At 36.6% G+C, this 17389-nt stretch overlaps 1 protein-coding gene across 2 annotated transcripts in view; it reads left to right on the top strand.

Moving 5' to 3' along the window:
- LOC149309996 (MAGUK p55 subfamily member 7) overlaps nucleotides 1–17389 on the top strand; it is a 102083-nt gene that overhangs the window by 14771 nt on the left and 69923 nt on the right. For both annotated transcript variants that reach the window (XM_089533441.1, XM_089533440.1), the window contains exon 2: nucleotides 16251–16406. In XM_089533441.1, coding sequence (XP_089389567.1) covers nucleotides 16370–16406 — 37 coding nt within the window. In that variant the 5' untranslated portion in view covers nucleotides 16251–16369. The remainder of the gene's footprint in view (nucleotides 1–16250; nucleotides 16407–17389) is intronic.

Genomic DNA, 17389 nt, shown 5'->3' with positions numbered 1-17389 from the left:
GGTCCAGGCTGTTTAAAGGATGGTATCTTTTATGAGCCCATTAGAATGCTATGATCATCTGGAGAGGCCTTTCACTCTGTTCTATCACATTCTCAGGCTCATTTGGTGGGAGCAAGGGAGAAAGCCTTCTTGATGGCTGCTCCCAAACTTTGGAACTCCCTCCCTAGGGAGGCCAGGATGCCCCATCCTTTCTCTCCTGTCATCAAGTACAGTTCTAATCAGTATTGTTTTTAAATACGTTGTTAGTTGCTTTGAATCTGATTGAGAGAAATGTGGAGGGCTAATGATAATTCAAAGGTTTATTCTTGTTTATCAGAATTTAGGTATTAGATATGTACAACCCTCAAGCTAAATTCTTAACGTGTGAATTCATTTACTAAATTAAAAGTAACGGTGATAATTTTGCAAAAATATAATAGTTTAGTCTTACTGGGAAACAATTTGTGAAGTGCTTGTTGTTCCTTTTTTGGCTGACATTTAGAACTGCATGTAGAGAATTTTGTACCTCATTGATATTCGGCTTCATGTTGACAGCTGCAGGTGGTAGTGATCAGTGCCATGTTCATTGGTCTGTTTTCTATGTTTATTTTATTCCAGGCTTATAACTGGAGTATTTGGATCGCTTCACTTGGATTTTCCATCGCTTTTTGTTAAACTCAAAAACAATTCTCTTGTATATTATATCCTTGTTTCAAGAGAGATTTCGTAGTCTAATTTTTGCATAGTCAAAGAATGTAAATAATTCCTAGAGTGGCTTTATGGCATTAAACTACATGACATTACAACTTTTTTTTAACCCAGTGGCTTTACATATTAACTTGTCACTTGGAAATTAAGAGGCTGATCTCTAATCTTAAGCAAGTGCTTTGGGAGTTGCAGCTCCCATTTTAATAGATATGTAGTATTGGTTCTATACAGAGATGAGATAGCTAGATGACAAAAGAAATGTAGTGATAAAGATAATCAAGTTGTGAATCTTGATTCTTAATCTTGGTTCTCAGACTAATGCCAAACAAGAGGCATTGATTAGAAACTGGCAGTGTTAACAGCTTGCCTTCTCTTTACCATAACTTTCTGCAGATAGATGTTGTGAAACATTTGATGCTTTATAATTAAACACCTGAGTTTAACTGGAAGATAACGGTGGTGGGGCTTCTTAGCAGTTTTGCATTAGAAATGTTTGTGTAAATGTTAAAATTACCTTGGGGGATGACTTCTTGGGGGAAAATACAGGTAAGATTTTAGGAAATGGGAAAGCTTGAACGCACTTTCTCTTAAAGGTCAAAATACACATGCTGTGAAAGAGGTGTGATCAACTTTCCCAGCTCTTTTTCTTTACTGAGAAGCTACCATGGGAGCTGTCTCAGTTCCATATGCTACGGTTAGTGACCAGCCTTCTTCCAAGGTGTGGAATGAGTTGGTGATCACCCTAGAAGTGTGTAACAATCCCTGCCACTTACTCAGTTTTAAAAGTAGGAGGAAGGCAGTCCTTCAGGTACTGAGGCCCCAACTCATTTAGGGCTTTAAACGATATTACCAGCATCTTGAATTCAATCCATAAGCATAATGACAGTTAGTGCAATTCCTTTAAAAGCAGTGTTAAATTTCTATGATGTTCTACTGAGCAGTCTAGCTGCTGCATTTTGCTCTAATTTCTGAGTCATCTTCAAGGGCAGCCCCATGCAGAGTTTATTGTACTAGTCTAATTACAGTAATCTAGCAACGTATGGGGGGGCCTTGGAAACATCTCATTCACAGGGACGCCATCAGTCAAGGTTGACTTGAAAGCAAATAACAACAACAGCAGTGCATGGTCTACTGTGGCCAAGTTATTCCTGTTCAGTAAAGGCCATAGCTGGTGGACCAGTTGCAGCTGGGCACAAGCACTCTGAGCAACAGAGTCCATCTGGGTCTCCAGTGACAGTGTATCAAATTTTCAGATGACACCAAATAAAAATGAATTTCAACAGGGAGAAATGTAAGGTACTACATCTAAGCAGCAAAAATGAAATGCACAAATATAGGATGAGTAACACATGGCTTGAATGTGTATGTGTGAGAAGGATCCTAGAGTCTTAGTAACCACAAGTCAAACATGAGTCAGCAATGTTATGTGCCAGCCAAAAAAGCCAATCAAATTCTGTGTTGCATCAACTTGACCATAGTATCCAGATCAAGAAGAGTACAGTCGTCCCTCCACATTTGCAGCTTTGACACTAATGAATTTGATCATGGTAGGATCTAGATAAAGCCCTCACCACAGATCTTAAAACTTGGGCAGGCCCATGTAAGGGAGATAGTTCTTTCACAAACTGGACCCAAGCTAGTTTTCAAAGGTGCTCCCATGTAGATTGCATAGCAGTAATCCAACCAGATGTAATCAAGCCATGAGACAATGAAGCTAGACCATACTTCTCTAGGAACAGGCACAACTGGAACACTTGTTTTAGCTATGCAAATACACTCCTGGCTACTGCTGAAACTCAGGCACTATAGTGGGTAGTACATACCTAGTGTGCCTTTTGTGGCCTAGCTACCCAACTTCATATACACACCCCCAAACCCAGCAGACTGGGACAAGACGCCTGGCCAGGGGAATGAAATTTTAATAGACCATAGCAACTCACCCCTTGTCTCCCCCCCCCCCCCCCAGTGTGGCCTACTGTTGCACACACAACTCAGGTGGAAAGAGTTTGCAGAGACCTCCATCCACTTCAGCCCGCCAGCTCTGAATAATACAGGCCAGGTGGCATGCTCATCCAAGACCAAGTTCTGTATTATAGATGTTCTCCCACTTACAAACCCGTCATTGAATAGCAACATTTTCAGCTCAGGGGCCTGTTGCCAAGGCTATCCAGGCTATTTCAAGTAGAAACAGTTTGGAGGCAACCAAGACACTATGGATCTCTCTTCTCCCAAGCACTGCTTCCCCACTTCCTATCACCCACCATTATTTTTGTAGTGGCAGCTCCCTAATTTACTTCCCCTCCTCTGATCTCAATATGATTCCTTTTTCTTTTGCCATCAGGACAGGTTGTTTAAAAAGACTTAAGTTTTCCAAAGAAGAAACAACCTCCTTCCACACTCCCAAGCAAGGAAACTGGCACTCACCTTCGTTCCACACCTGAAGTGGCAGCCCTACAGGGCTGAACCCTTTTTGGAAGCAGTTCTGGCAGCTATGGGTCTCCCTCCCCAAACAGGCAGTTTATATATCTTTCAGGAAGGGGCAGGTGTCAGTCTGGCTCACTCATACCTGGGGCCTTGTTCTGTAGGCTGTGGAAGTCTGTCAGGCATACAGCATCTGCACAAGACAGAGACAGCCACTGATAGCAGCAACAGGTAGGTGATGGCAACAGCTAGCTGAAAGGCCTTCTCTTGTCTGGGCAATGAAAGTGATGATACTCCTCTTTCTCTGGTGTGCTCAGGCCACCACCCCAGACAGGCAGCTCATATTCCCTTTCAGCAAGAGGACAGTCTGTCTAGTTAGAAAATATGAACAATTAATATATTAGTGCCTCTCAACCTGGACGTGCTTTTTTTAAGCAAGTCTCCACACAATCTAATTTCCAGACTGTAACATGTAAATTGTGAAAATGGGAAACCCATAATTTATCTTGCATCATTATAGTATGCAATTTAATTGTTTTGCACAATTGCTATTTTGTTAGTCATAGTGAGGGAGTAATTGTAGGATTTGTTTTGTAGGATTGTAGAATGATGTATATGCCATGCAGAAATGGTACTGAAACATTCATTCTGCTTTAGTATTCTGCGCATTCTAAAGGTCCACAGGAAGAGTTGGTAACCTGATTGTTATTTTCTGTCTTAGGGCATTCATCTGATTTATATGTGTTTTTCTCCTTGTGGATTGAGATAAGCAGGTAACAGTAAAGACTAAAAAATATTTGGCTGCTTCTAGCAAAAAGAAGGTACAACATAATGTGTTGTATCTTGTTTGGACTAAAAATAAAATGCAAGGAATTTAATTTGTCTTTGGTTTATATTTGATATAAGGTACATTTTATAATTGATTTATTCTTAAATTTTTAATATGAAAAATCTATTTTTTTCAATATATATTGTGATGTGTTTTCAAAGGAATATGGTTCACACAAATAAAAAGACTGACATGCCAGTTGTTGAAAGCTGTTGCTTATAAGGTGCTTGCAGTCATGATAAGTGAAGTACTGTTACAGTGAGAAACAACTCTGTTAGTTTTATATTTGATGTACCATAGAGACTGAGTTTTGTGTTGTAAACTGTGTTGTTGTTTCCTGATTTGTCACAGACTAAATTTGTTGTCTTTGGAAAGCCACTAGACCCCGGTCTTGGCTCTCCATCTTTAATATGGAGGTAATGATAGTTAAGTTCTCTTCCGGTGGGCTTACCCATCTGACCCTGTATAGGAGATTTGTTATAATAAAGCTCCACTCCTTTGATTATTATTCCGGCATAATTTTATTGTTGTTGTTATTGTACGATGAGATGTTAATTTTATTTAAAGTAGTAGTGTTGACTGTAATTTTTTATTTTTATCTCTGTATGCATTTTACTGATTGTGATCCCACCTTGAACTGCAGGGAGAGGCAGGAAATATAAATAAACTATTTATTATTACTATTATTACTAGCTCTCACTTTGAAGGATTAGTGAGAGAATGAACTGATGAAGGTGTAGTAGTAGCCACTGCCCCACACACACTTAAGGATTTTACATGCAGGTGAAATCTGTATTTACTGCACACCCCCAAACTGTTACTCATCATGACTCATTGTAATGGCTACTATTATGGATAAGACCCCCCCCCCAAAAAAAAATTAGGACCAAGTCTGACAGTTATCAGTAGGTAAGATAACAGAATTATCTATAGATAGTATTGATCACTGACTATTGATTTATTTCTGCAGAGATGCTAGCTTTTCTTCATCTTTATGCTGTTAATTGTTCAACTTGTGAGCATCGTTATTACATCTTTTACTTACACTGCCATTACTATGGTGACTGGCATTGTCAAAGCCTGAGCATTATTCTGATCTTCATACATAAAATATGTAAAGTACATTCAAATTCATGCCTGTAATTCTGGATAACACATTGTGCATCTTTAGATTAGATTTGCTTCTTCTGTGAGTGTCTCCCAGTCTGATGCAAGGTGGAAAGTTGATTCTTATTTCTTTCCTAGGCAAAGAAAATGTGAGTGGAATCTCAAGTCATATTTGTTTACTTTATGCATTTGGCTTAGTTATTGAATTGGATGAAATTTGGAGGCATAGTAGCTTTTCTAAGGGGATAAAACTTGACAGATGTGAAAATAGGCTTATATGCTAGATGCCTTGTAAACTTTGCTGTAAGATGAGATGGCTACCAATAGTTCCTTTATTCTTTCTGAAAAGTTGCAGGCATAGTGGTTGTTCTGTCTGAGAAGCTGAAGTCTGACAGATGGTATAAAGATAGTTGTGGGTAGGCTTTGCGTAAGAACAAATTTTTTTTTTTTGAGTTTTCAACTCCCCACTCTGCCCTCTTACTTGGGGGAAGGCAATTTTTTTCAAAAAGGACACATTATCATTGGGGATGAAATGTGCAAAATTTCAGCATGATTGATTCAAAGTTTTTCTTTTAATGGTATGTATTTATAAAGTTAATTGGGATAGGATAGGAACCTACTTTCTCTTCATGATTTTGTGGACAGTTTGTAGATGTGCCCAGATGTGCAGTATTTTCATTTGTTTGTCAAAAGCAGCCTTTACGGTTTGTTTGTCTGTCTGTTTTTAAAGAGAGGATCTGTTCCCTTCTACCGCATATTTTCTGATAATTCGGATAAAAACAGTTTACATCACAGAGGTGCCATTGGGAAAAAGAGTTGCCAAAATTCAGAATAATAGTTGGTAGGGATGATGGAGTTGACGTTGAAATCACAGAAAGTTTCCTGTGCAGCTGACAGGATTGTTGGCATGTGGCAGAGGCAAACGGATTTCCGCATCCCACTTTCAGACTAAGGATTGGCAACTATCAGGTTGGGGGTGCATTGAGGAATACATATCCAGTCTTGAACGTTTTAGCAACTTATTTGTTGTTTGTTGTTGTGTGCCTTCAAGCCATTTCTGACTTAAAGTGACCCTAGGGTGACCCTATCATGGGATATTCTTGGCAAGTTTCTTCAAAGGGGGTTTGCCATTTGCATTGTTTGAGAGAGTGTGACTTGCCCAAGGTCTCCCAGTGGATTTCCATGGCTGAGCTGAGATTTGTGCCCTGGTCCCCAGAGCCATAGTCCAATGCTGAAACCACTACACCATGCTGCCTCCCTTAATTGTTTTCTAAAAATAGTGCTACTTTGGAATATCTAGTCAAAAAGAGTTCAATGAGAGTTACCCCTCTCCCTGATCAGATGACATTTCCTGCTGTGAGAGTAATTTGTTGTTAATTGCCTTGGAGTGATTCCCCTCCCAACTCATGGAGATCTTGTGGATGAAACACTTCCAATACTCCCTGTCCTCCACTGCTCTGCTTAGATCCTCTAACTTCATGCTTATCTCCTTCCTAATTGGTTCCATCCATCTAGTATGTGGTCTCCCTCTTTTTCTACATCCCTCCACCTTTCCTAGCATCATTGTCTTTTCCAATGAGTCATGCCTTTGCATGATGTGTCCAAAGTATGGCAGCCTCAGTTTGATCATCTTGGCTTCCAGATGATTCAGGCTTGATTTGTTCTAGGACCCATCTGTTTGTCTTTTGGGCTCTCCATGGTATCCCCAGTACTCTTCTGTAGCATCACATCTCAAATGAATTGATTTTTTTCTTACCCACTTTCTTCACTGTCCAGCTCTCGCATCCATACATGGTGAAAGAGAATACAATGGTTTGGACGATTTTGTCTTTAATGCTCAGTTGTATATCTTTATTCTTAGGATCTTTTCTAGTTTTTTCATAGCAGTCCTACCCATTCCCAGTCATCTTCTGCTTTCTTGATTGCAGTCTCCATTCTGATCAATGTTTGATCCAAGGTATGGGAACTCTTCAACTATTTCTATTTCCTCATTGTTTAGGTTGAATGTATTTTCACCCTCTGTGGTCATTGTTTTTTATGTTCAGCATTAAACCTGCCTTTGCACTTTCTTCTTTGACCTTCCTTAATAATTGTCCCAAGTCTGTGATGTTTTCTACTAGTAGTATGGTGCCGTCTTCATATCCTACATTGTTGATGTTCCTTCCTCCTATCTTTGCTCTTCCTTTTTCTGAGTCTAAGCATTCTCTTTGTATGATATTTTTCCACATATTAGTTGAACAAATAAGGTGATAGAATGCAGCCTTGCCTGACCCCTTTGCCAAAAATTGAGAAATAGAGATTGTATTAATTTAATAAAGGACTAGTCTGGAAAGGATTGAAGAAAGAGCACAGAAGGGAAAAAAATAAAATTGCACACAGGATAGCCAAATATTCAGAGAAGAAGAAAAAGGCAAGATGGTGTTTACAAATACGGTCTAGTTTTTGTTAGAATATAAAGTGAATGTGCCTGTGGTAATATGTATGGTTTCATTGGGAGGTGCCACTTCCAGTTCTGTGCAAAATTAGCAGGCTTAAAGTATGTGAGACCTGATTTAGACAAATGTGGCTTCTACAAGCCAAGAAATGTGTTTAGAGCATTATGTTTCTTGTAGAGTATGGGCACCCTCTTCTGGCAGAAACCACTACTGTTTATGAAATATGGGGGAATGTGCGGAAAGCTCTTTCTAGCCTATATAATGAAACTTCCTAGAATCTAGACTAAGGCATAACTTTTATATTACTGTTTTTATTACTTCATATTTCTAACAGTGTATGCCACCATATTTTCCATATTTTACTGAAAATATAATGTGGTGGCATGAGTACAAATATAGGCAAAAAGCTTGAACACATTTGCTATAAAGTCAGGTATACTTTAATTCAATTATACCTCAACAACGTGCCACATATCCAGCATCCAGGTTCTGAAAAAGCATTCCTGTGCTCATTTTGACCAAAGTTAGAAATAGTTATGTGTGGAAGCATGAGATCATTAAAGACTATTTATATTCTCGCTGGGTTTCTATACTGAATCTAACAAGCAGTGCCACTGCTTATAGATAGAATATTAGCGCATTATTATTACTTTTTTTCTGCCTTTGATGATTTGAATCCAGAGTTAGTCATTTATGCCCTTTATTTCACTAGGTCTACTTTCAGTATGACTAAGTCTGGATCCAGTGCAATGTTTTGTTCCTTTTGTCAACAAACAAGAGATACCACAGTTGAAAACAGTGTATTTCCTGTGGGAATAGTAGTAATTAAGTTTATTTATAAAAGTTATGTCAATGAAGTATGTTTCCCATTAGAATTTACCTGTATATTAAATTCTTAGTACTTGGTTAGAGACAACCCAGAACAATGTTACTAATGTCTGGTGATGTCTCTTGTGCATTAATATTTGTTTCTAACAATGGATGAAATATATTATTGTTGTAAGCCACCTTGATCCTATTGGAGAGGCTGGATAGAAATAAAATACTGTTATTATTATTGTTGTTATTATTATGTAAAACTACTGGGATGTCTGCTGGAAGTGACCTATTATTTACTTGTAATAGTAATAAATACAAGGATTCCTGAGGAAGTGAAAGTTTTCTGATTTAAAAATCCAGATTTCTTTGGAGGAAGTGAGTGGCTTTGATGGCTTCAGTACTCCTTTGCCTTCATCACAGTAACCCTTTCTGTTATAAAAATGTGTTGTACAGGATATGCAAGGGCTCCAAGTTAAGGTTTACATTTCCTGGGTTTTTTTGTTGTTAAAACAAACTGAACAATGCTGTATTGACCATTCTAGCCTTAGCTAAATGATTGTGCTGAAGTAGGTTTTTTTTCTGTTTCAGTAGGAAACTGAATTATATATAACTTTAGGCTCTCAAATAGAAAATTAGCAAAATTAAACACAAACGAAGTTCTTTGCCTTGTAGGAGTATTTAAACTCCCAGAACTGAACTGGCTCATTAGCTCTGCAACCATGTTTAATACTTTTGGCTCCAGATTTGTAGACTTAAGGAAATACTCTGTTTTTGCATGAACAGAATGCTATTCGCTACTATTCCTGTTGAATTAATTCCGGCAAAAGTTTCATCTTCAAATCAGCATTCATGCCAAATCATTTGCACTTATATAATTTAGCTGTAGTGCAGATTTTGCAGTGTTTTATTTGCTCTGTTCAGCTTAAATATAATGTTTTGTGCATTTGAAATGATTGAAATGCTTTTTATAACTTACATTTAATTTTTTAAAAAAGAATCTCTTTGGAAAGTAGAGATTAATGTAGCAAAACAAATAGCAAATGACCTGTCTAGAAATTTATAGAGGAAAATAGTTCTCCAGAATCAGGTTTGCAGACATTGTCGCGGTACATCATTACAGTGAATTGTAAAATGCAGATGCTGTCACTTCTTGAAACATACTGGCATTATGAGTTCTAGTGAAATAGATTTGGTAGTGGAAGGAATACCCTATGTGGGAATGTAGGTTGAAAATTTGTTTCAGTTTTCAGCAGCTCTCAACTGTTAAGTGTTGACAGTTTAAGCAGATGCTTGCTTTAGGCTTTTTATTGTTTAAAAGTTTGAATTTTATACTATCCCAAATAGAAGGGGAAAGATCATTAGGCTTTCTTGCAAAAGCTTTATTAAGCTGAGGGCATTGTCATTGCCAGAGAAACATCCAAGTTGTATATCTTACTTGGTATTTGTATTGACAAGGGACAACATTTCTGTGCAAGTATATTCCTTATTAGTTTCTTGTGATATAGATACTACTTATCTCTTTGTGATTATGTCAATTCCAGCCAAAGAAATGACTTCCAGTGTTTATTTTGCACAAGCACTTTCAGTGTAGGTTCATGTACCATACAAATGGGAGAAGGTTTCACTGAGATATGGAACCTGTGGATATTTCCTGCACTGAAATCTTGGATCTCTAAATTATACAGAAAGCTATGTGCTGTATCTAACAGTAGTATTTCCCACATTAACTTTATTCTTTGTTCTTAACTTTTGATGCAGCAGGAAGTATTGATGATGTTGCAGTATGTCTGCTCTTTCTGCTTGGATGTTACAGAAATCAGCATTCTGTATATTCAAATAAGTATTTGTATGTGTGAGGATAGATTTTATAATACCAGTTTAGAACTGGTGAAAAATAAGGCAAGTGTTAAGGTTAACTAGTGGTTTGTAAAACCATGCTGCATATTTATGAAGTTAATTCTAGGACATAATGTAGCCTGATAGAGTTCCAAGATAAAATAAAATACCCCATGATGAAGGTGCACAATTAATTTAGTTAGCGATATGAGAAACCCATCCATTTATAAGTTTTTTTATAGTAATATTGCATGCAGTATTTTCAATACCTAAGACAGGCAGAGGTTAGCAACTACACGCAAAGCTGATACTACATCAGTTCTTTTAGGCATGGGATAATATTTAAAAAATGGTCCAGGGACATTCCTTATTAGTACTAACGGTTAAGCACATATGATGTAATATTTGAAGATGGACTTTTGCTCTTCAAGCCCGGGAAATAGATAAATTAAAATTTTGGTTTTTCTTTCTTTCTTTCTCCCCCCCAGGTTTATTTACCTTTTAAACTGTAAAAAATGGCAGACATACATAACACATAAAATGTAGAGCACAACAAAACAAAACCCAACGTCAGTATACATTAAACACTGTTTGTTATTAATGAATAATATTTTCTAACCACTCATTTGTCATAATATATCTATTTATTTTATTTATATTTTCTATATTATCTTCTTATTGATCTTCAGTGTTCTTATTCTTCTCTTCATTTCACTTCATCATTTTGATAACCAAAACATTTTGATAACTAAAGTAGAAATATTGTCCATAGAGTATATAGCAGGGGTCCCCACTCACAGAGCCCTAAAGGTTGGGAACTGCTGGTATATAGGATTTGTAGAAGATGATTTCTTCCTCCTTCTTACCCAATTATAGATTCATTATTTACAAATATGGAGTCTGTCCTTTATCAATTGTGTATTGAATCCAAATGACTACTGTATCTGAAACATTCTCACACTCATTCAACACAAACCCCATATCGGGGAGGGGGGGCGCGGAGGCTCAAGATAACGTTATTATAAGAAACACGAATCAATGTAATTCATTGTATCAAGCTAGATTCCTTAAGCCTTAATGTGGGGGCAATATGTTATAAGTTGCTTTTTCATTAGTATCTAATATAAGCACAATTGAAATAGATTTATTGATTTAAGGAGTCTTTATTACTGGAAATATTACATACCATCTACTGTATATATTGAGGGATAGTCACAGCAGTTCACCCACAATTATTGACAACAAATTCTGGGTGATAACAGGATTTGGTATTTTTTAATTTCTCTGAAATTGAAATCTCTTACATTGAAAAAAAGTTATGAACTTGCTAATTAGTTTGGGATATATATTGGTTAGAGAAACTATTAGAGGTTGCTCAAATATTTTTATTTGGTAGAAATGTAGAAATTGAGAAAGCTAATACTGGAGGGTTAGAAATGTACATTTGATCGATACTTTTGACAACCGGAAGAACTTTGTTTTAAATTACTTTACTTATTTATTTTGGAAAAATAGTTCCAATCATGGACAGAGCTTTCTTTTGCTATATTTATGTAGCAATACTTCACTATACTTTGTTTTTGCGATGCAAATAACAAGAAAGTAGTAAGAAAGTAGTATCTGTTTAATTTCATTTTTATAGTTCATACTTTATTTTATATTATTGGAAGGGAAATAACTGTGGAGAAAACCAAAAATTGCAGGTTTGGTTATAAATGGCTTTTCTCAGTTCAAGCAATGGAAAAAAATTGCTAAAGTGACTAGCAAAACAGTTGAATTTTCCCAAGGATATGCAGGTTTTTTCTTAGACATTCATATAAAATGTATGCTTTGTAACCTTCTCACAGTAGCTGAATTTTCCTTTTTCATGCCTAATTATACATAGTCTTTTGGATGGAAAGAGAGTGTGTGTGTGTGTGAGAGAGAGAGAGAGACATCAGTCATACTGCTCTCTAAGGCACTGTATTTGTATGTTTTCCTTAGCAAAATAATTGTAAGATGTAATACAGCTTTCTGAGACTAAGCAGCTAAAGGTTTAGTTTGTGGTAATGTGAAAGTTCTCTTTAACTTTGGTACCATATTTGTTGGGTTTGACATGTACCTTAGTGGTTAGAAGACTTCTGTGGTAGTTTATGCATGCTACCACATCTGTGTGGTTGGAAGCTTTTCTAATACCTAAATTTCACCAAATTCCAGGAATTGTTATTGCATAGTGTTTAAGGACCTGGGATTTAGCATAGGAAGTCTTCTATTAAAATTTTAATTCTTGTATGAATATATCCTGGTAGTAGTGTGGAGATAATGTCCCATTGCTAAGATAATGGTACATATTTGTGAGACGTCATGTGAAGTATTTGGCAGTTATATAATTTCCTTTCTAAATGTTAGTATTTTAGCAAGCGCTGCCCTTACGTGCCTTTCTTATGTTATACATAGTTTTCCTTAAAGTGATTTCTCTTTCAGTTATTGCTGTGTTACTATAAGCATCCATACGTATGTATTTTTCAATAAGAGAATGAAGGCTACATAAAAGTATATTGAACGTTATTGTGAGCCAGTGTTGTATAATCAAAACTTTGGAGATACGGGTTCAAATCTTTATTCAGTCACAACACTCACTCCTGCCATGTCCTACTTACAGGATTGCTATGAGTTTTAAATGGAAGGAACAATGTATTCTGCTTTGATCTCCTTAAAGAAAAAATGAAATATAAATGTAATAAGTAAATAAAAATTAAATATCCTAAAGAAAAGGAATCATACTCTTCCACACAACCACTAGATGTCGCAAGTATTACAGGAGCCTGAGAGGTTACTAAGGGCCTGGTGGAAATTCAACATATCACTGAACTTCACTTATTTCACTGTTTCCACATGGTAAATGCCAGAAGAATCTGATACAGTGTGATATAGAAGCAAGGTACAACTGGAATAATGAAATTTCAAAAAATAAGCCTTTTTAAAGGGCTGGTTCTAACAGTTCTATTGGGTATTGTAAATGCCTCAGGTGCACTTGATACTCCTTTTACGTTCCTGGCTTTTCGTTGTGTTTTTATGGAAAGATGGATTGAACTTCAATTTAAGAATATTCGGTAATCCCTCTCAGGACATACTATAACAGCTGGTATTTCTGTGTTGCAGCAAATCGATTCCATGCAACAGTCACCAGTGCTTATAGCTGGATTCTGATTCAAAATTACAAAGCATTTTAAAACAAATTTAGCCAAAGCAAACATCACTGAAAAAATGTAACTTAATTTACAAGTGTATGGGAGAAGACTCTTGTTTCATTCCAAGAAAATATTAGGCTTTTACTGGGAAAGATTTCACCAGGTCATTTATTTTCACTAATATATACATAGTCTTTGAATTCTAATATATACATAGAGATTCTGGGGGGAATAACTTCATACCACACGGCTCTTTAAAATAAGGGGTTTGAAAGTTAAAAGTGAAGAATTTAACCACAATAAAGAAAAGGAGGAATGGCATCCACCGTTGTTAATACTGAGTATTTTCTAGAGGAATAAGTCCTTACTCTTTAAACTTAAGTATTTGCAATCTTAATTAGTAACTTTGGAATCCATATGTTCATTATGGATATTATACTTTCACTGTAGAATTAGAGTTCTGTGATTTGCAGCTTAGAAATAGATGACGATCACATAAGAAAAAAAAGCTGGTTGGCTGATATGACCATTTTAATTTTGCAGCAGTGGTGTGGCTATGTGTCCAAGTTCTAAAAGATTCTTCCTGGCCTTGACAAGTATAAGTTACGTTTGCATCAACATGAGTTGATGTTTTGTGAAACTTGTACAGTGTGTCCCTGGCCTCATTTCAAGTTACTTTAAAAAAATATCTGCTAACTTATATGTAGATATTTGCTTTTCTGTACTTCAAGGAGGAGTTATGCATAGTGGCCACCAAAATTAAATGCATATAGGGCCATTCACAAACTCAGATGGTGTTAACCTGTTTATTGAATATTCAGTAACCAAATCCTTAAACCTTTAAAAAACTATCATGTTCTTACCTTTAAAGAAGGTAATGATCAGTCAAATTGACCGTCCCTTTTCACAGATGCCTTTACACAAGGCAATACCTGGTATTCTTGCCCAAATTCACCCAAACTTCTCAGAAGATGGTATATCAGTTCAGTACAAAACACGGAGATAACACCCATCCCTGAGGTGCACTCATCTCCATGAGACAAATAAAATACATAATAGTGTAATGTACTGACAATATTACCATGTTTATAGGGGACAATGGGAAACTCCACAATAAAAAAGTGATTTCAGAAGTAATCTCTATAGTTAGAATGGAAGTAACATCAAAGTGGAATTCATGAAGGTTATCAAGGGTTTGGCATGCAGCTTTTATGGAGAAATTTACATATAAATTTAGAGCTATCAAAAACAAACCCAAGATGGTTTTCTATTTCTTTGTGACTGAGAAACATCAGTGTTGCACCTATCCTGCCCCCAGTGGACAGAGTATATCTCTGGAGAGATGTATACTAGCCAGGATCTTTGTAGAATATTGTGGACTTGTGAAGCTGTTCAGATGGACTGAAACACAATTGAAATTTACAGTGGACTGCCAAAAGGGGAAAAAAAAACAATACTCAGTGCAGTGTCTGTATAGTTGTAAGGATTTGTTTGTTTGTTGTAGTATTGTTAATAATAGTAAACCTTAAATTTACAAAGGTCACTAGTGAAAAGTGTTACCTTCTAACTTTATGACATATAGCCCAAACTTGATATTTTTGCTCCCTTTTTGAGTCATTAGAAACGTCTGTAAAGGTGCTGAAACTAATTATTTTGGAAAGGATCTAATCTTATTTGAAAATAATCTGCAGAACATAAATCACATGGCTTTGAATTCCTTTGATTCTTTCCAGGAATATGGAAAAAGGAGGGGAGTATGTTATGGCTCTTAGGCCACTGATCGAAGTGACATATTGCACATAGGGCTAGACATATTTTGTAAACTTGTTGATGGTTGATACCATCTCATAGCATGGTCCTGGTTTGAACTTCCATATTATATTATTTCTTCTTAAAAGTAGCCAGTAAATATAATCTGTCTTTTAAAAGTAGTTTTACTAACTTAAAATCTCAATTTAACAATTGCGTGTTTGCATCCTTGTGTTACTATCTGTGACTGGTGACTATAACACAATGCAGGAAGTACTATTTTCCCATAAGGCAGAGGTGGGAAAATATAAGTATCATTGGTGGGGGAGTGCTCAGGCTATAAAACAACTCCTACCTACATTCACTAAGTGTGAATGTTTTTCTCTTAGGTCGTTTCCAGATAGACATCGGCTAGCATAACAGTGTGCCCTTCCCTTACGTGGGGGACCCCCCACATAAGGGAAATACTGTGTATGGTGGAGGGGCTTGTGCCTGTGGTGTGCTGCCACATGCACCATTGCCTGTTCTGTGCATATGGCGTGCCCGCATATGAGACGAATACACTGTACCAATGAAAAAACATGCACAGCTATACCATCTTTGCCATCCTAATATACTTTATTGATATGATGATGGAGGGAAAACACAGGGAGGACTACAAATGGAAGACAGCGCCATGTGGACCCTGATTGAATTCTGTTAATGAGGCAGGGTTGCTGTGGAATAGAAACTTTATTAGGAAGGACTCTTAGAAATGTAGGAGCATGATACAAAGAACTATGAAATATTTTTTATCTAACCGATTTACAGACTTGTTTTTCTTGAACAACAGTCTCCTATCCTATATGGTAATTGCTTTTCAAACAGCATAGAGCTTGAAAAGAATTTGTTTATACTTGGGGTTAGGATGTTAGTGGTTCAGTCAAAATTTTAACTGGTTAGTACAAGTCCCTTCCATGCACTTAAGACTCTTGTATCAGACAACTGATTGACTATTTTCTAATGTTTTCTTGGACATAAATGAGATTAAAAGAAACAGCATATGAATGAGACAACATTTTTTTTGAGATTCTAAAATAGCATCTGTTCAGGTTTGAGGAAATAGATTTCAAATTGCTACAGTAGGTTTTAATGACAAATTACAGTAACTTAAAATAGTAACTTTTTAAAATTTGTGTATGTTTCTATTTTTTCCAGGACACCTTCGAAATTGCCTAAATCTTTCTAGAGAAAGTGTCTGCAAGTAGTTGAACTGAAAATTACTACCAACGTCTGAGTGAAGTGCTGTTCTAGTGTGCATCCTTGTTGTAGTCAGCATGCCAGCTTTATCAACTGGATCTGGAGGTGACACAGGTAGATGAACCTGGTGTTGATAATTTTCTCGATGGTAGCTTATATTGACTGTGTGTAACTGTATGTATATTCTCCTAAACTATTTCTAGCTGCACAGAAAAAAAGTGTGTGACTCAGGTTAAGGATGTAGATGGGACACACTGAAAATGCATCATATTGCAGGGAAAAACCTGTGTGCAGGCAGATGGCATCTGAACTTTGACACGAATGTAGTTGCATATCCAAGTTATGTTAACAACTCCTATTTCAGTAAATAATAAGAGCAGACTGTAACATGAGGCGCATTTTTGTGATGCTGAGTGTATGTTTTAAGCAAACAGTTAAAGAAAGAGAAGTAAATATTATTGATGGAACTTAAAGTAAGCTCAGTGGTTAAGACACAGACTCTGACGATTGCAAGATCAGCAATTCGAGGCCCAAACACCATATGATAAGGTGAGCTGCCGTCACTAGTCCCAGCTTCTGCCAGCCTAGCAGTTTGAAAGCTTGTAAAAAGTGCAAGTAGATAAACAGTAGCTTGGGCGGGAAGCTAACATCATTCCATACAGTCATGCTGGCTACTTGACAGCGGGGTCATCTTCAGACAACGCTGGCTCTTCAGCTTAGTAACGGAGATGAGCATCACCTCCTACAGCCAGTCACAACTAGACAATCTTGTCATGGGAAAACCTTTACCTTTACTTTTAAATTAAGAACTAGTAATTGTTTAGTTTAAATTTAAAGCAAATGGATATGTAGCAGTGTTGGATGCTATCATCTGTGGTACCTCATACAAATAATATTGTATGTTAAGTATCAGTACATTTGAAAAAAGTGTTAAGTTTACATCCAAGGAGTTCTCCCTTTACAAGCATGTTGTGAAGAATATGTTTCAGTTATAATGTATGTTGGAACTTCATATAAGGTAGCAGATACATATACCTGCCCTTATTTTTGCACCTGCTGGTAAACAATTTAACAATAAACATTTCTGTAGATTTTAG

The sequence above is a fragment of the Sceloporus occidentalis genome, unplaced genomic scaffold (assembly GCF_023333645.1).
Source record: "Sceloporus occidentalis isolate IW3139 unplaced genomic scaffold, rSceOcc1.0.p SCAF_7, whole genome shotgun sequence".
NCBI lineage: Eukaryota > Metazoa > Chordata > Lepidosauria > Squamata > Phrynosomatidae > Sceloporus > Sceloporus occidentalis.
This window is presented reverse-complemented; position numbering and strand designations above follow the sequence as displayed.